Here is a 19,441-nt window from a genome sequence, read left to right as displayed (position 1 = left end):
CATAGAAGCACCATATGGAAGCTATTGAAAAATGGTTTGTACAGATTGACTTTTAGTGAAAATTCCCATTAAAAAGTCTTATTCACGTTACAGACCAGTAGCACACTGTTCTGAAGTATGAATGAACTGCTTCTGGTTAAATTTGTCTCCTTCTGCTTGAAATGTTGTCTAGTGTAAATTGGTATGTGGTGTTACAAGATAAAATATTTAGCAGCAATTTAAATAATCATTTATCACCAGTTATTTTCCCATGCTCCTTCTCTTCCTTAGCTTCTTTTAGCAAGATTTCATATGGAACTTTGCCGCCCAGTCTTTCTGATGTTTCGATACACACAGCATCCCAAAGGTGATGAAGATTAAGACTGCCCACTTTCCTAGTCAGGAATATATCTGAACTATTCCTGGAAGACTTCTCTCTTTGAGTCTTTAGTACCCACAGACTCTCAGTAAATGTTACTTGAATTTTATTCATTGATAGCTTCCCTGTTCTAGTGTTGAACAAACCCTACCGCTAGGATATTTCAATACTTTTCAGTTACAATAGTGAATTTTTTAGCATTTGCCCCTTTAACTCTACTGACTGGTTATGAAATTGATTTGATAAAGATGGTGATCTCCACTTTGTGTTTTCTCATTAGCTGCTAACTACACGAAGGACTTCTTCTGTGGACTTGGCATCACTCTGATAAGCTGGTTCACTAGCTTGGTTACCGTCCTCATTATAGCAGTGTTCATCTCTCTTATCGGACAGTCTCTCTCATGGTATAACCACTTCTATGTCTCCGTTTGTTTGTATGGAACTGCAGCTGTAGCTAAAATAATATTCATACATACCCTCGCAAAAAGATTTTATTATGTGGTAAGTGATAGGCATATTTATTGATTTCTTTTTGCTGCCTTCAAGGATTGAAGACAAACTCAAGTGGGATTCATTGTATTTGGCCTTTTGAGCTATCAAAAATTGTTTGGCATGGTTATAGAAAACTGGCTCCCAGAACTTTGTTAGTTTTCTGAAAGGTTTCTTATTCTGACAGTTTTGTTGCAGACTTTACATGAGGTTATAAAGCTGTAAACAGTATTTGGGGTGGTGGTGACAGCACGGCTTGTTAGCATAGCCTTCTGCCTCTGCTGAATCTGCTGCAGTTTTTGTAACCCTGCTCTTGAATCTACCAGCCCTCCCTGGGCTCACCCAAATATTTATGTTTGAATTGCTCTGTTCTCCACTGGACTGTCAGCTCCATGAGGGCAGGGATTGTTTTGCTCATTATCCCCTGTGGTTGGGCATGTGTGACAAATAGCACTAACACACAGTAAGTAGTTGCTGCACTAAGCATGTTGCACTTAAAGACTGTTGCACTTAAAGCTGCACTTAGAAAGTTTTCTCTTTAGGTTCCTTCACTTTTTTTTTTAACCCTATATGTCGTTGATGCAGATTCTGACAGCATGTATATGTGTATGGGGGTTAGAAACACATTGCTAAGGAAAAAAGAGGGAAGGGAGAGGGACCAGCCTGGTGGCATAGTGGTTAAATTCGTGCACTCTGCTTCGGTGGCCTGGGATTCACAGGTTTGGATCCTGGGCGCCGACCTACACACCGCTCATCAAGCCAAGCTGTGGCAGTGTCCCACATACAAAGTAGAGGAAGGTTGGCACAGATGTTAGCTCAGCGACAATCTTCCTCAAGCAAAAAGAGGAAGATTGGCAACAGATGTTAGCTCAGGGCCACTCTTCCTCACCAAAAAAAAAAAGGGGGTGGGGAGGGAGATAGGGTTCCAAAATGATTTATGCTGGTAGAGAATATTGCCATATTGTTATGGTTTCAACTGTGTATATTTGGTAAAAATAAAATTAGGAATTAGGGTTATGAAATAATAGGACTAAAAATAAATTACAGGGAGAGAGAGAGCCATGGTTTCTGATTTTCTGAGTTAAAGGGAAAATCTTTCTTAGCTCCATTATCTTCAAGACAGCCAATGTATACCTGTTCTTTCAGTTTGTCCTGCTAGGGATTAGAATGGAGACATGGAAGGTTATACTACAGCATCCTTCCTAAAGGATGTCTTTGGTACCTGAACCTTGGTCTCAGTTTCAGGTAATGATGGGATGTGATGTGAGGAGCCCTTCCATGTTAGCAGGCTCTGTTGAAGAAAGGTTTTTTGAGATTAGCCATCCATGTATTATTGAGCTAATACTTGTATCTTAGTGGCTTCAGTTTCCAAAAGAATTACACCATGGGGCTCAATTTCACATGCTTATTCTTAGTGCAACGGTGTGTAACCAGAGTGTGGCTGACTATTGTTGATGTGGCAGAGGGGAAGGAGAGACAGAAATGCTTAGTAAAATTTCCATTCACTTTGACTAATTTCAGTTGTTCAGTCATAAAACTTTGGGCTGAAAGCACAATGGAAAGAGTAATGTGTTTCATTTTCATTTCACAAATATTCTTTGAGTACCCAGTGGGCCTGGTACCATGCTAATGCCTGGTGATACAGAGATTCATAAGGACATGGTCTCTCTCTTTGAGGAGCTCACAGTTTCATTTGGGAAGATAGGGAAACCACAGTGATTACAGTACATTGGGATAAAGTGAAATAGAGTGACCTATTCACAGTGCTATAGGAATATAGGGCCAGAAGAGATGAATTTTGTTTGTGGAAGTCAGGGAGGCTTCATGAAGGGGGTTGTGACATTTGTACTGGGTTTTTGAAGCATGAGTAGAAGTGTGCCAGACAGAGAACAGGTTAGTAGTCATTCAAAGGTGGGAATGTACAAGATGCATGTGGGTCACAGTCAATAAAAAGTTCAGTATGATGAAGACAAGGTAATGGCACAATAACTGGAAAAGTAGGCCTGGATGAAGTTAGAGCATGACCCTAAAAATCACTGGGGCCACCATTAAAATTTTCTAAGCAGGATAGTGAGCAAGAGAATTTGTGATTTAGTACGAAAACTCTGGTAACAGTGTGTAGAATGGATTGGAACAGGCAGAGGTGGGAGGAGTCAATAGAAATAGGGAGAAGGGAACTAGGTTTGAGGTAGGATCGTTTGATCTTTGGGTACAATTTGGGAACAATGTAAAACATTTTCAGTTATTACAGTCTTCATTGCTGAGATCTTTGTTTTTAAATATCTCAGTGACATTCACTTCAAATTTGATCCTAAGAATTATTTTCTTCTTTTTAAAGACGATGTCTCTTGATTAACACTGTGTCAAACATCTAAGTATTTAACAGCCATAGCCTTTCTTTGTCCAAGGGGGTTTGTCAAGTCAACTTTAACTTATTTTGAAAACATGTGACTGAAACTCTTTTGAGCTATTAAAGTAGGGTCCCTTATAACAGACATGCCCTGGGCTATACAGAAATGAGAAGGCAGAGGAGAGAAAAACTTAAGTGCATCTATTTCCATTTTGGTATTTCTGCACTTAAATTATAACTTTCATGTTTACATTAATAGACTCACTGGTGCAGATGTTAAAATGTATTAAGTTCATCTGACAACTTTCTTCTGAAGAACTCAAGGTGCTGCACAGGAATCCTCAGACTTCAAAGTTCAAACAATATAGATCAAATTTTATAAGGTAAAAGTACCAGGAATCCAGGATGGGGGCCGAAGTGCACTACAAGACCAGTTGGAGATAGAAAAGACTCAGGAATCAAGCAAAAAAAATCAAGCAAAAAAATGGCCATGTGCTCTAAAGTCCTGCAGTTTTCCAGGTGTGTTGGTCGCACTGCAGCAGCTTACACTGTTCTTCACAGGTCATTTCTCTAGTTTGCTTGAAATTCTTTGGAAGTTGCATAAATAGAAAAGCTTACAGAGGTGAATGTTTTTTAGAAGAGTCCTGTCTTCTATTTTAGAACATTTGCAAAGGTTACTTTTAGTCCAGTGGAGGAAAAGCACAGATTATATGCAAGTAATGATGTTTTTACCCCATCTTGTTAAATTCCCCTTTCCTGTGCAGCAGTGTGAATTTAGTACTTCATGGTAGGGGAGGTAGCTTTGTCAGTGTTTACTTGAAAGGATAGACCCTGTTTGAAACAAAATGTAGCTCTTCTGAGCAATAGAAGTTATATGACAATAGAAAGTTCTTTATGAATGGCCCACGAGTGAGACGACTTGTATATTTTTCTTTCTTTCAGCATGCCAGTGACCAGTATCTGGGAGAAGTCTTTTTTGACGTCTCGCTGTTTGTGCATTGTGGTTTCCTCATCGCTCTCACTTCTGGAGGACTTTGCTCGGCCTTTATTAGTGCTGTCTGGGTGGCGTTCCCGTTGCTCACAAAGCTTGGCGTGCACAAGGACTTTAAGCAGCATGGTAGGTATTTTTGGTTTTGATACAAATGGGAAAATATCTTAAAATACGTAAGATAAGGCTTCCAGGGACTGTTTATTTTTTTGATCTTTTTGGGTGGGCTTTCTGAATTGTTGCTGTTTGCTTTTTTAATTTTCAGGTCACAGATTTTTATTTTATGCCTTATACCCCATCCCATTCTCACATATCTGAACACATGCTACTATATTACTTACATATTTTGTTTAGTTCTTATTTGTATTTTACCCTCTCTGAGTGAAAGTGTTTAGTCTCACTAGATAACATGTCCCAAAAGGGCGGGAGACACATCTAACCTAATTTCCATGAGGTGCCAAGGTACCCCAGCACTATAAAAATCTGTATCTCACTGCAGAATTGCAGAGATGTGTGTTTTCTTTCTTTTTTTCCCTAGGTGCTCAAGGAAAATTTGTTGCCTTTTACCTTTTGGGGATGTCTGTTCCTTATCTTTATGCATTGTACCTCATCTGGGCAGTATTTGAGATGTTTACCCCTATCCTTGGGAGGAGTGGTTCGGAAATTCCACCTGATGTTGTGCTGGCTTCCATTTTGGCTGGTTGTACGATGATTCTCTCTTCCTATTTCGTAAGGAAAAAAAAATTTTTTTAATTTTCCTCTTCATTTTTTGTATAAATATGTGATGGGTTTAGCCATACTAGATTCTGTGAAATAGTACTGCTTATACTTTATTGAGAAATTCTTAAGCAAAAGAAATAGTGAATGGCTGTGCATATTGTGGGATTGATATGGTAAGAAAATGTAGAATGGGGTCTTCATTGTTATTTTTGCCTCCTCATCCTCCCAAATACTCTGATTATAGCACTTTTCAAACTACCTGAATGTGAATTTATAGAATGCATACCAAGTAAGAATTGGTAGAGCTTGCTTGGTGGTGCATTTTTAGAATGATTCCTAATCATGTGTTTTGAACTTACTAATTAGAGGCAAATGTTAATAAATACATGGTAGTTTTATTAGTGCTGTTAGAGCTAGTGAAGGAAGACTAATTCTGATGAGGCTTTTTTCATTATCATTCAACTACCTCGCTGCTGGCACAGTTCATTAATTGAGTCTGTCTCCTCGAGTAATGTACACTTATGATACCCAAACATGCCTTCATTTGAAGGCATACTCCTTCAATGAAAGAGTATCACAGGCCTTGTCGTTTTGCTGTATCAGTGTTCTGGCCTCGAGGGAGAGTCCTACCTTTGCCGTCCCTGCTTCTCTTCCCTGGGACTCTCCAGAGGGAAGACAAGACATGATGCAGAGTTGACAACTGGACACCCCTTTGTGAGAGCAAGCTCCGGGCAGAGTTCTGCTCTTGGCATGGTGTCAACACTCTCCAGGACTCAGGCCTGGCCCCTCTAGAGGAGGCAAGTCTCTGTTTTGTGGCTCTTTTCATTGGAATTCCTAAGAATAGGAAGTACTTACTACCCATCGGTACACTTTGAGATTTGAGGCTAGGGGACCAAATAGAAAAGTAGTTATGACTTTATTGTAGTTCTTTCCTCCATGGAGATGATAGTGAGCTTTTTCATATTGATAGTAAAGGGCATCGCATGGGAGGTTAGGATCTAGAGACAGCAGATAAGAATACCACATGCATGGATGGTCAGCATTATCCATGGAAGTCCCTTAAATACCAATAAATAGCTGTACATGCAACTGCATAAATAGCCCTGTAGAATAATTCTTACGCACACTGTTGTTTGAGGTCAGCTGTACTTGTGCTGAAAGAAATCAGAACATTCCAGCCATTTTACTTTTAATATAACGATTAAGTCCTTAATGGTATTTGCAAGGGGATCGATGGAAAATTCTGAAATGTTCTTTGTTGCTTTCAAGGTTTACTTTCTTTTGGTTTTAATATTAAGCCTTTAAATCCTCTGTGCATGTTAATAGATAAGTTTGCTGTTGTTATTATAAAGGAGATGGTGGAGTTTCATCATATATAGATTCTAATCTAGAGTCGGCTGAGTTATGAACTGGACCCCCCTAGTGTATTTAAATCATAGTCAATGAATGAAAGCTATTGATGCTCATAAAAGATGATCAAAATGTGGAGCATTTCAATTTTGTTCCATATGGAAGAGGATAAAATGAACCCCGAAAACTTCACTGTGGAAATCGAAAATGACCCCAAAACATGGAAATCTTGGAAACCATAAGAGGATTAAAGTATATTATCTTCTAAGTTATATTTTATTAGGAAAGCTTTGGAGAGTGCCTCTTGGAATACTTTAAGACCTCATTTAATTTTCATTATAACGTGAAATAGCTTTGCTGCTGTTTGATGCTGTGGGTTATCGTTGTCTTCATTATTTTCCTGTTTGTCTGTAGCAGTGATGAAGATAGTGGCTTGTTAATAGAGGGAGCCCATTCTCCTTGGGTAATGGAGAACTGAACCACATGCGTGTTTCAGAGAGCGTATCATTCAGTCCTTGGGGATTATTAAGTGTATTTGCTAGAAAGCAATTAAATTCCTGTCAAGTGATCAGTTAACAGGTTTCCTGGGGTTATCCTGTGTTGGGGCCGTCCAATGAGACTGCTGATAGGAGTGGGCTCAGGGAGGAGCCTCTGAGAGAGAAACAGAGAAATAGCCAGCACACATTGGACACTTCATAGTCCCTTCTCATGCTTTTCTTCATTTTATTTTGTACCATTTCAGAACCTAGAGTCATGTAAGATGTAACATTTAAGACAGAAATAAGAGACAGTGAAATTTAAGACAGTGGAATCCAAGCACATTGTCACTGAGGCCACCCTCTTCTTCCTTCCCCGCTCTGTGACTTCCATTTCATTTATCACTGTTACCAAACGTCTTCCAGAAGTGGGGTGGAAGAGGCAGAGGATGAGCCTCATGATTTGGAGAAGAGGGAATGTGATGTGGAAGCTGTACCTTAAACTGAGGTTTTAGCAAACTTTGGGTGGTAGCTGGCTTGAGAATGGCAGGAACCACAGCGTTATGACAGGGAGGTTTGATTTTGACCTAAAAGACTCTCTGTACCTAAACTTACCAGCCTTCCAGTGGAGGGGAAGCTCATTACTTGGCATGATATTTGATACTGTGCTGAGGAGCCTCATTTTAAATGTTGTGACTGTGAGGAGAAAGAGGGACAGACAGGGTAATTGTGTTTTGCTAACTCACTGCCTTAAGTCCTTGGGTGCTTTGTCTTATTTCTGTGCTCACAGTGTGAAAACGTAAGATCTTTGACCTAAGACCAGTACTGCTGGAGATTACCCTGGATGGGAACCCTAAGGGATCTGTGAGTCATGTGTGTCCTCTACAGCTTTTAATTCAGTGATTTCATTACAAGTAAAAAGCTAATATAAGCATATTTAGGATTTTCTGGATGCCTACCTTGAGACTGAGACATTTAGTTTTCCTGCTCAAGTTCAGTTTTGTTGTCTTGATTGTTGGCTTTGGCTAAGTCAGCACTGCAAGGGGCAGTATTACTTCTTATTGCAGTTTCTCCTCATATGCAGGTCCACAGGCGAAGTCTTGAAGGTACATCTAAATGCTTGTTTAGATGAATCCAGCACCTTGGCATATCATAAAAGCATTATGAGTGGAACCTGAGTTTTGTTGAAATAGGCCTGCTTATGCTTAAAAGCTTACTTCTGGTTCTTTAATAAAAGCCTAATGTCATCATGTTTGGTACAGTTAAATAGTGTCTGCTGTGCAGTGTTACAGGGTGTTGATAGGATTGGAAATAAAATAAGGTCATGGTTTGACTGGTGATGGATCTACATCATCTGGTCTCTGCCCACTGAGCAGAGACACTTCTCAGTTTCCTTTTTCCCTCTTGCTATCTGGCTGCCTGTCCAAAAGGCACCATCGTGGAGATGGGGGCATCTCTCATTTATACAGGCTCTGACTGATGATGGAAATCCCTTATAATTGGTGCTTTGTTTACTGGGTGTTGGAGTATGTTAGCACATGCTGATAAATCTTCTTTGCTATCTGTCAGATAATACCTGTTACAAAGTAAAGGCGGTTAAAGCCACCTTTCTGCCAATGGTAATTTTTCTATTTTTGTGTTTTGTGTTTTAGATTAACTTCATCTACCTTGCCAAAAGCACAAAAAAAACCATGCTAACTTTAACTTTGGTATGTTCAGTTACATTCCTCCTTGTTTGCAGTGGAACTTTTTTCCCATATAGCTCCAATCCTGCCAGTCCGAAGCCAAAGAGAGTGTTTCTTCAGGTAAGGGCAATTTTTTGTGAGCTGTTTGAGATTCTGGAAAGGAAAGCCGTGTATATTTTGAGCTTCTCTAGTCAACAGGAAAACCAACTGACTTTTCTGCATTGACCTATTATTTTTACTTGACTATTTTGTGTAAGGCAGTGAGGAAAAGACTGACCATCAAGAGGCATTCTTATCTGCTAGATACACTTCTCCCAAGAGACTGAATCGGAAATGTCTGCTTGTTGTTGTTTTTTTCAACATTCAAATCAGTGATGATCTTTTTTTTTTTTAATTTTTATTTTATTTATTTTTTTCCCCCAAAGCCCCAGTAGATAGTTGTATGTCATAGATGCACATCCTTCTAGTTGCTGTACGTGGGACACGGCCTCGGCATGGCCGGAGAAGCGGTGCGTCGGTGTGCGCCCAGGATCCGAACCCGGGCCGCCAGCAGCAGAGCGTGCGCACTTAACCGCTAAGCCATGGGGCCGGCCCCTGTTGTTTTCTTATTACTGGTCAAATTATAAAAATGCACCTGACAAACAAGAGCATATATGTATCATGGAATAACGAACTTTTAGAAGTACAGATTATAAAAATGTCTGCAGGCTGAGTAAAAATCTGAACGCCTATCAACTGGCAAAATAAAATACATATTTTTAAATGCTAGTAAAATTGGTCTTAGGTATAACATTCCAAGTAATGTGTGATAATGAAAATATAATAACTTAGGGATCAATAAAATGAGATTTAGAACTTTCTTAGATTTCAGGTTTTTTCTGCAAACTTTTTAGAGCTGGTACTATAAAGCAGGAAAAAGGACTAAGTTGCCTTATTTCCAGTCGTCTTCTCTGTAGAGGTTGTGGAGTGGCCAAAAAAAAGCCAAGAGTCATAACTAGATAATTATTCAAGGACTTGAATAAGTAATAATAATATTTGAACTTAAATTTCATAAATAGTGAAAAAGGGCCCACTATTCCTTGTTTTTAGTCCTGGAGGATGCAGTGATACATTTTATGTGACAGATTTTACAATTTGCAAAACCTTTAATGAAGAATAGCTAGTTTTTAGGAGATTCAATGTGTTTTCAGTGACTTGCTAAGTTTTATAATTTTGTCAGTAGTAGTTAGGAAAAGCTAGATTTTTATTTTTACAGACTCCTGTCCTGATTTGTTTTAGGGTTCTCTTCTTCTCCAGTGCCAGAAGTTGGCCAACTTTTCCTGTAAAGGGCCAGATAATAAATATTTTAGGCTCTGCCAGCCACATAGTCTCTGTCACAGCTACTCTGTTTTTACAGAGCAAAAGCAGCCATGGACAGTGAGCGCCTAAACAAATGAGCCTGGCCATGGTCCAATAAAGCTTTATTTATAAAACTTGTAGTGGGCCATTTGGCCTGTGGGCTGTAAGTTTACTGACCCCTGCCCTATGCAATCCTTTTTCTTTTCCTGTTTGATATTCTTCAGGCTGGTTTCTGCTGTTAATAAAGCTATTTCAGATGGAGCATGCTGCCTTTTCATAGAATTCTGTTAGGTACAAGTCTGTCATCTAGTGGTGAGCTGTGATTCCTGTTTTTCTATGTACATGAATTAGCTTCATGTAACACACAGAAAGGGAAATGTGTATGTGTGTGTATGTATATTTATCTTAGGATGTATTTGTTTTAAGTCCTTATCTAAAAGGAGTTCTAGTGTTCATGTCTTTTAAATCTGAAATAGTAGGTTTTCAGAAATTTTTATATGGAATTTAAATATATAAATATAGTTGTAAGAAATAATAAAACAATCATCTGTATGTTCATTATCGAGTTTAAAAGAAAGAACATTAACAGTACCTTAGAAAATCTGAGTGTTCCCCTTTTGATCCCAACTTCCCCCTCCCACTCTCCTGCCACTCCTCAAAGAAGTACTCACTCACTATCTTGAAGTTTAAGAGTTAATTATTACCTTACTTTTCTTTATTTTACCACATATGTATGAATCCCTAAACAACAACGTATAATTTGGTCTGTTTTTGAACTTCTTACAGATAAAGCCATACCATAAATATTCATTTGTGACTTGCTTCTTTTTGCCCAACAGCATGTGAGAATCTTCCATGTTGATTTGTGTCACTGTGGTTCATGATTTTTCATTGCTAAATAGACATCTGTCATAGGGTGAAGCCCCAGTTTATTTGCCCATTCTACTGTTAATGGACATTTGGGTTGTTTCCAGTTTTGCTAATATGGACAATGCTGAATCAACCCCCTTGTACCTTGCAGGAGATTCTCTAAGGTACATATTCAGGAGTGGAATTGCTGGCTTGAAGGTTATGTGCATGTTGACTCTATTAGGTAATGCTAAACAGTTTCCTGAAGTGATTGTGCCAGCATATACTCCTGCCAGCAGTGTATGAGGGTTCTTTTTGCTCCATAGCCACATCGTTTCTTGGTATTGTCACACTCATTTTTGTTAATCTGTGGTGAGGATGTGGGTGAAGGAGTTGAAACAGTAGTTTTCTCATTAGTCTTGTTCTTCTCAGCATGTGACTAGAACATTTCATGACTTGGATGGAAACATAGTTAAACGGGACTCTGGAATATGGATCAATGGGTTTGATTATTCCGGAATGTCTCACATAACATCTCACATTCCCGAGATCAACGATACCATCCGAGCTCACTGTGAAGAGAATGCACCCCTCTGTGGCTTCCCTTGGTATCTTCCGGTGCACTTTCTGATCAGGTTGGTTCATTACTTTTCTGCTTTAACTGGGGTTTAGTTTGTTCTCAAGTCCTATATCAGTACTTCATTATTTAAACTGGTTAACACAGAAATCAAGTGCTGTGTATACTATTTTTTCTATCACTCCGGAAGTTTTATTTCTTTAGTGGCATAAAGCACTCAAAAGTGTAGGTTTGTTTTTTCAAATTTACGAATTCTTGCCACCTTCTCCCCCTGTTCTGTCCGGGAGGAGGTAGCCATTATTTGTCCCAACCTGGGGCTCCCTCTCTGGTTTCCTATTTGCAGTTACTTCAATTAAAAAAATATCCTTTTCTGGAAAAAAAAAATTAGAAAGTCTTTCCCCTAGAAACCTGAGTAGTTAGAAAGGGTGGCCCTCTTAACTGATCTAACAGACAGCAGTTAGTGTCAATTACAAACTGCTTTTCTTATTTCTGGGAAGTTTTTATGGTTTGGCAGTGAAGGACTAGATGAGAGGAAATAGGATGGGTAGTGGAATCAAGATCAGCTAGCATCCTTTGTTCTTAACTTTGGGAAGGTTTTATTACACAATAACCTGGGCTTCAGAGGAATTGGCATGTTGTTTAGCATGTCCATCAGAGTTTATTTTCATACTCCAAAATGTGTTTCATATATTCTGAGCATTTCCATGAGTTATAGATAGCTATCAACTAATAAAGCATCCTAAATATTGATGCTACCTTTCCAAATAGGAAAAACTGGTATCTTCCTGCTGCAGAAGTTTCTCCAAGAGATCCCGCTCATTTCAGACTTGTATCCAAAGAACAGACACCCTGGGATTCTATAAAGCTGACCTTTGAAGCAACAGGTAAGTCATATGATAGTTTTTTCTTCTCTCCTTCACTTCTTAAAATTTTTAATAGAGGCTGGCCCCATGGCGTAGTGGTTAAGTTCCATGTGCTCTCTCTGGCAGCCTGGGTTCACGGGTTTGGATCCCAGGCATGGACCTACAACACTTGTCAGCCATGCTGTGGTGACAACGCACATACAAAGTAGAGGAAGATTGGCACAGATGTTAGCTCAGGGCTAATCTTCCTCAAGCAAAAAGAGGAAGATTGGCAACAGATGTTAGCTTATGGCAAATCTTCCTGAGCAAAAAAAAAAAAAAAAAAAAAAAAAAATTTTAGTAAGTAGCATGTATTTTTTGCCCTCTAATTTATAATAGTGACCAGCAACTTAGGAAGAACTTAGTGTTTCTAAAAGCAGTTGAATCTGGTTATGATTTTTTACAGAAAATTTAATAGACTTTATTTTTTAGAGCAGTGTTAGGTTTACAGAAAAATTGAGCACAAAGTACCGAGTTGCCATATCTCCTCTTCCCCTCCCTCAGCTTCCCCTATTATTTAACATCTTGCATTAGTGTGGTATATTTTTTACAACTCATGAGCCAATATTGATACGTTACTGTTAACTAAGGTCCTTAGTTTACATTAAGGTTCAGTTCACTCTGGTTTATATAGTTCTGTGGGTTTTGACAAATGCAAAATGTCATGTATCTACCATTACAGTATCATACAGAATAGATTTACCGCCCTAAAAATTCCCTGTACACCACTTATTCATCTCTCTCTCTTCCTCATTCCCTTTGGCAACCACTGATCTTTTTACTGGCTCTATTGTTTTGCCTTTTCCAGAATATCCTGTAGCTGGAATCCTGCAGTTTGTAGCCTTTTCAGATTGGCTTCCTTCATTTTGCAATATGCATTTAAGGTGCCTTCATGTCTTTTAGTGGTTTGACAGCTCATTTTTTATTGCTGAATAACATTACAAATGTACCACAGTTTGTTTATCCGTTCACCTACTGAAGAACATCTTGGTTGTTTCCAGTTTTTGGCAATTATGAAGAAAGCTACTATAAACATTTATGTGCAGGTTTTTGTATAGACATAAGTTTTTAACTCATTTGGATAAATAGCTAGAAGCACAATTGCTGGATTGTATGTTAAGTCTATATTTACCTTTGTAAGAAACTGCCAAACTGTCTTCCAAGTGGCTGTGCCATTTTGCATTTTCACCAGCAATGAATGAGAATTCCTGTTCCTTTACATTGTCACCAGCATTTGCGGCTGTTAGTGTTTTGGATTTTAGCTGTTTTGATAGATATGTAGTGATATATCATTGTTTTAATTTGCAATTCCCTAATGACATATGATGTTGAGCATCTTTTCATATGCTTATTTGCCATCTGTGATCTTCTTTGGTGAAGTGTCTGTTCAGATCTTCTGTTTATTTATTAATTGGGTTTTCTTTTTTTTTTTTTTTTTTAAAGATTTTATTTATTCATTTTTTTTCCCCCCAAAGCCCCAGTAGATAGTTGTATGTCAGAGGTTCACATCCTTCTAGTTGCTGTACGTGGGACTCGGCCTCGCGTTGGACGGAGAAGTGGTGCCTTGGGGCGTGCCCGGGATCCGAACCCGGGCCGCCAGCATCAGAGCGCGCACACTTAACCGCTAAGCCACGGAGCCGGCCCTGGGTTGTTTTCTTATTGTTGAGATTTAAGAGTTCTTTTTTATATATGGATATAAGTCCTTTATCAGATAAGGGTTTTTGCATGTATTTTCTCCCAGTCTAGTTTGTCTTTTCATTCTCAACAGTATTTTTCACAAAGTGTAAGTTTTTAAGTTTAATGAAGTCCAACTTAACAATTTTTTTCTTTCATGGATCACGCTTTTGGTATTGTATCTAAAAATTGTTAGGCAAGGTCTCTAGATTTTCTCCGATGTTATCTTCCAGAAGTTTTTTAGTTGTGTGTTTTACATGTAAGTCTATGACACACTTTGAGTTAATTTTTGTGAAAGGTATAAGGTTTGTGTCTAGATTCTTTATTTTGCATGTGGATTTCCAGCTGTTCCAGCATCATTTGTTGAGGACTGTCCTGTTTCCATTGAATTGCCTTTGTCTGTCAGAGATCAGTTGACCATGTTTGTGTGGGTCTGTTTCTGGGCTCTCTGTTCTGTTCTACTTATCTGTTTCTCTGTTCTTTTGCCATTACCAGACTATCTTCATCACTGTAGCTATATAGTAAGTCCTGAAGTTGGGTGGTATCAGTGCTCCAGCTTTTTTCTTCTTTAGTATATTGCTTGTCTTTTGTCTGTCTATGTATCAGTTTATCCAAACCCATAAAATAACTTTCTGGGATTTTAATTGGAATTGCATTGAATCTATAGATCAAGTTGGGGAAAATGACATCTTAACAATATTGACTCTTCCTATCCATGACATGGAATATCTCTCCATTTATTTATATCTTGTTTGATTTCTTTAATGAGAGTTTTGTAGTTTTCCTCATATAGATCTTGTACATATTTTGTCAGTTTATAGCTAAGTATTTCATTTTGGGGGGTGCTAACATAAATAGTATTGTTCATTGATGGTATATAGGAAAGCAATTGACTTTTGTTTATTAATCCTGTATCCTGCAATCTTGCTTTAATTATTTATTAGTTCCAGGAATATTTTGTTGATTCTTTCAGATTTTCTACATAGATGATCATGTTATCTGCAAACAAAGAGAGTTTTATTTCTTCCTTCTCAATCTTTATACTTTTTATTTCCTTTCTTGTTTTACTGCAGTAGCTAGGACGTCCAGTATGATTTTGAAAAGGAGTGGTTGAGGGGATGTCCTTGCCTTGTTCCTGATCGTCATGGGAAAGAAAGCTTCTAGTTTCTTACTGAGTATGATGTTAGCTTTATCAGGTTGAGGAAGTTCCCCTCTATTTTAAGGTAGCTGAGAGTTTTTATTGTGAATGGATATTGGATTTTGTCAAATGCCTTTCTGTCTATTGATATGATCATGTGATTTTTCTTCTTTAGCCTGTTGATGTGATGGATTCCATTAATTGATTTTCAAATGTTGAACCAATCTTGCATACCTGGAGTAAATCTCACTTGGTCATAGTGTATAATTCTTTTCATACATTGTTGGATTTGGTTTGCTAATATTATGTTGAGGATTTTTGCATCTATGTTCATGAGAGATACTACTTTAAATATTCTTATAATGTCTGTGTGGTTTTGGTATTAGGGTAATGCTAGCCTCATAGAATTAGTTAGGAAGTATTCTCTCTGCTTCTATCTTCTGAAGAGATTGTAGAGAATTGTTATAATTTCTTCCTTAAATGTTTGGTAGAATTGATCAGTGAACCCATCTGGGCCTAGTTCTTTCTGTTTTGGAAGGTCATTAATTATTGATTAAATTTATTTAATAAATATAGGACTGTTCAGATTGTCTGTTTCTTCTTGTGTGGGTTTTGGCAGATTGTGTCTTTGAAGAAATTGGTCCATTTCATCTGAGTTATCAAATCTGTGGGATCTGTAGTGAGGTCCTCTCTTTCATTTCTCAGATTAGTAATTTGTGTCTTCTGTCGTTTTTTTCTTAGTTGCCCTGGCTAGAGGCTTCATCAAATTTTTTTTTTTTTTGTGAGGAAGATTGGCCCTGAGCTAACATCCATGCCCATCTTCCTCCACTTTATATGGGACGCCGCCACAGCATGGCCTGACAAGCGGTGCGCCGGTGTGTGCCTGGGATCCGAACCAGTGAACCCTGGGCCGCCGCAGCAGAGTGTGCGCACTTAACCGCTTGCGCCACTGGGCCGGCTCCGAGGCTCAATCAATTTTATTTATCTTTTCAAAGAACCAGTTTTTGGTTTCATTGATTTTCTCTATTGATTGCTGCTCTAACTTCAATTATTTCTTTTCTTATGCTTAGTTTGGATTTAATTTGCTCTTCTTTTTATAATTTACTAACGTGGAAGCTTAGACTATTGATTTCTAGATCATCTTTTCTAATATAGACATTCAATGCTATATTTTTGCTCCATGCACTATTTTCACTCCATTCTACAAATTTTAAGTGTATTTTCATTTTAATTTAGTTCAATTTATTTTTAAATTTCTCTTGAGACTTCTTTGACACATTTCTTATTTAGAAGTATGTTCTTTAATCTTCAGATGTTTTGGGATTTTCCAGCTATTTTTCTTTTTAAAAGTCAGGAGCACTTTATTTTTATTATTTTTTTTTGTGAGGGAGATCAGCCCTGAGCTAACATCCATGCCAATCCTCCTCTTTTTGCTGAGGAAGACCGGCTCTGAGCTAACATCTATTGCCAATCCTCCTTCCCCCCCCCCCCAAAGCCCCAGTAGATAGTTGTGTGTTGCACATCCTTCTAGTTGCTGTATGTGGGACGTGGCCTCAGCACGGCCAGAGAAGCGGTGCGTTGGTGCACATCTGGGACCGGAACCCCGGGCAGCCAGTAGCGGAGTGTGCGCACTTAACCGCTAAGCCATGGGGCCAGCTCCCCAGCTATTTTTCACTATTGATTTCTAGTTTAATTTCATTGTGGTCTGAGAGCATACTTTGTGTGATTTCTATTCTAAATTTGTTAAGGTGTGTTTTATGGTGCAGGATGTGGTCTCTCTTGATGAGTGTTCCATGTGAGCTTGAAAAGAAAGTCTATTCTGCTGTTGGATGAAGATTCTACAAATGTCAATTAGATCCAGTTTTTCTGATGGTATTGTTTAGTTCAGCTAGATCCTTAGAGATTTCTGCCTGCTGGATTTGTCAATTACTGATAGAAAGTTGTCGAAGTCTCCAGCTATAATAGTGAATTTTTCTATTTCTCCTTCAATTCTATCAGTTTTGCCTCACGTATTGTGACACTCTGTTGTTAGGTGCATATCAATTATACTTAAATTTGACATAATTGATATGATATATAATTATATAACCGACATCTTAGCAATCAATTATACTTGTTAAAAATTATTTTTGTTGGTTGTCTTACAGCTTGCAATAAGTCTACTTTCAAATTATACTGCACCACTTCATGGGTAGTGCAGATACTTTATAACACAGTATTTCCAATTCCTCCCTCCCTGGGATTCTAGAAAGTTGACCTTTGAAGCAACAAGTAAATCATATGACGGTTTTTTTTCCTCTCTCTTTCACTTCTTAAACTTTTTAATAAGTTTCATGTGGTCTTTTCTTCCTCTCAGATTTATCATAGTGACCAGCAACTTGAGAGCTTACAGTATTTCTAGAAGAAATTGAGGCCGATGATGATTTTTAAGGAGGCTTATTGAAAAACTTTCAGTGTTAGATATTGGTTCATTGTCAGACAGATCCATAACAGCATCTCGCCTCACATTAGTAGATAATATGACTTTGTTTATCCTTCTTGGTACATTTTTCCATGTTTAAAACTAGTAGTTAGCTCTTATAGCTTCTCAACTGGTGTTTTGGCCTCTAAGTCTTCTCTCTAATATTATCTTTCAAAAATAGATTTGATCATGTCGCTTTCCTGCTTAAAGAACTTTGAATGATTTCCTGTTGCCTGCAGAATAAGCCCAAATTCTTTGGCAGAACATGTGTGGTCTTCGGTTGTCTGGCCTATCTTACATATTTTAAGCTTTTTTCCGGCGTTTCCCTTGATGCATTTCTTAGCTACGTCCAACTGCTCATTTGTCCCCAGTTACACACTCTCACTCCTGGTGAAAGTGATATTCTCTGGCTACTGCCTTCCACCCCAAACTCTACTCTTCTTGGCAAAATGTGAAGACTGATTTCACCTTCCTCCCCCAACCTCTCCAACAAACTGAGCAACTGCCATCCTTCTACTTTTCTTCCCTTTGTACGTATCTCGGTTGTTGCACTGATCAGCTTGTATCATTATTAGTTCGTGTCTGTATTTTCCATTAGAATCCAAGGGAGGCAGACATAGATGGGTTTTTACTTCTCTCTCTATTCTTGGTGCCCAGTGTAATCACTGACGTATAATGGGCACTAAAGAAATGTGTTGAATTATTAAATATGGCAATTTTATTCTTTTTAAAGCAGCCTAGGGCCAGCCCCGTGGCATAGTGGTTAAGTGCGCACGCTCCGCTACTGAACCTGGGTTCGGATCCCGGGTGCACACCGATGCACCGCTTCTCTGGCCGTGCTGAGTCCGCGTCCCACATACAGCAACTAGAAGGATGTGCAACTATGACATACAACTATCTACTGGGAGTTTGGGGGAAAAAAAAAAAAGGAGGAGGATTGGCAATAGATGTCAGCTCAGAGCCGTCTTCCTTAGCAAAAAGAGGAGGATTAGCGTGGATGTTAGCTCAGGGCTGATCTTCCTCACAAAAAAAATAAAGCAGCCTACCTCGGCATTTCTCACTTAGTACGGAGACAGAGACTCTGCTTGAGAAAGAAGGAACACAAATGTCAAGACATAGGAAATTTTCTCATCATCAGAAGCTATAAGAGTTTGCTTGCCTGCTGAGTATTTTTTGTGTGTGTGTGAGGAAGATTAGCCCTGAGCTAACACCCGTTGCCAATCCTCCTCTTTTTACTGAGGAAGATTGGCCCTGGGCTAACATCCGTGCCCATCTTCCTGTACTTTATATGGGACGCCACCACAGCATGTCTTGACAAGCAGTGTGTTGGTCTGCGCTGAGATCCGAACCTGTGAAGCCCGGGCCGCTGAAGTGGAGCACATGAACTTAATTGCTACGCCACTGGGCCAGCCCCTGCTGAGTATTTTTTAAAATAGGCAAATCAGGATGGTCTCTATCCCTTTGTAATGACTGTCTTTTTGGGAACTGTGATGGTTCATTACGGTACCCAGATATTTGGTCAAACACCATCCTAGATATTTTTGTAAGGTATTTTTTGGATGGGATTAACATTTAAATCAGTAGATATTGAAAAAAGCAGATTGTTCTCCATAATGTGGTGGGCTTCATCCAGTCTGTTAAAGGCCTTAAGAAAAAGACTGACCTCCTCCAAGTGGGGGTGGGGGTGGGGATTTTGCTAGCACACTGCCTTCAGATTCAGACTGCAGCTCTTCCCTGGGTCTACAGCCTGCCTGCTTACCCTGCAGATTTTGGATTTACCGGCCTCCACAATCATGTATCGCATGAGCTAATACCTTAAAATCTGTCTCCCTCTTTGTATACATGTCGTATTGGTGGTTCTGCTTCTCTAGAGAACTCTAATACAGGAAATTCACTTTTAAAAGTTCCTGCTACTGTTGCCTAGGACTTCGATGAGTGAAAAGTATTTTCAAACATAACTTTTGCCGTTGTTTACTTTTATTAATTTATATATGGCCTAATTTACATATAGTGAAATATACATTAGTTTTGAAAAAGCATACCTATACCCATGTGACGCCTATCAAGATACAAAACATGTCCATCA

General features: G+C 38.8%; 1 protein-coding gene across 1 annotated transcript in view; it reads left to right on the top strand.

Annotated features, from left to right (window-relative positions):
• Positions 1-19,441, top strand: part of ERMP1 (endoplasmic reticulum metallopeptidase 1) — a 53,702-nt gene that overhangs the window by 26,886 nt on the left and 7,375 nt on the right. Inside the window, exons 8-13 of the mRNA XM_004436817.3 lie at positions 639-859; positions 4,140-4,314; positions 4,724-4,914; positions 8,384-8,536; positions 11,036-11,238; positions 11,949-12,064. Coding sequence (XP_004436874.2) covers positions 639-859; positions 4,140-4,314; positions 4,724-4,914; positions 8,384-8,536; positions 11,036-11,238; positions 11,949-12,064 — 1,059 coding nt within the window. The remainder of the gene's footprint in view (positions 1-638; positions 860-4,139; positions 4,315-4,723; positions 4,915-8,383; positions 8,537-11,035; positions 11,239-11,948; positions 12,065-19,441) is intronic.

The sequence above is a fragment of the Ceratotherium simum genome, chromosome 20 (genome assembly GCF_057802395.1).
Source record: "Ceratotherium simum simum isolate JZ-2026a chromosome 20, ASM5780239v1, whole genome shotgun sequence".
NCBI lineage: Eukaryota > Metazoa > Chordata > Mammalia > Perissodactyla > Rhinocerotidae > Ceratotherium > Ceratotherium simum.
This window is presented reverse-complemented; position numbering and strand designations above follow the sequence as displayed.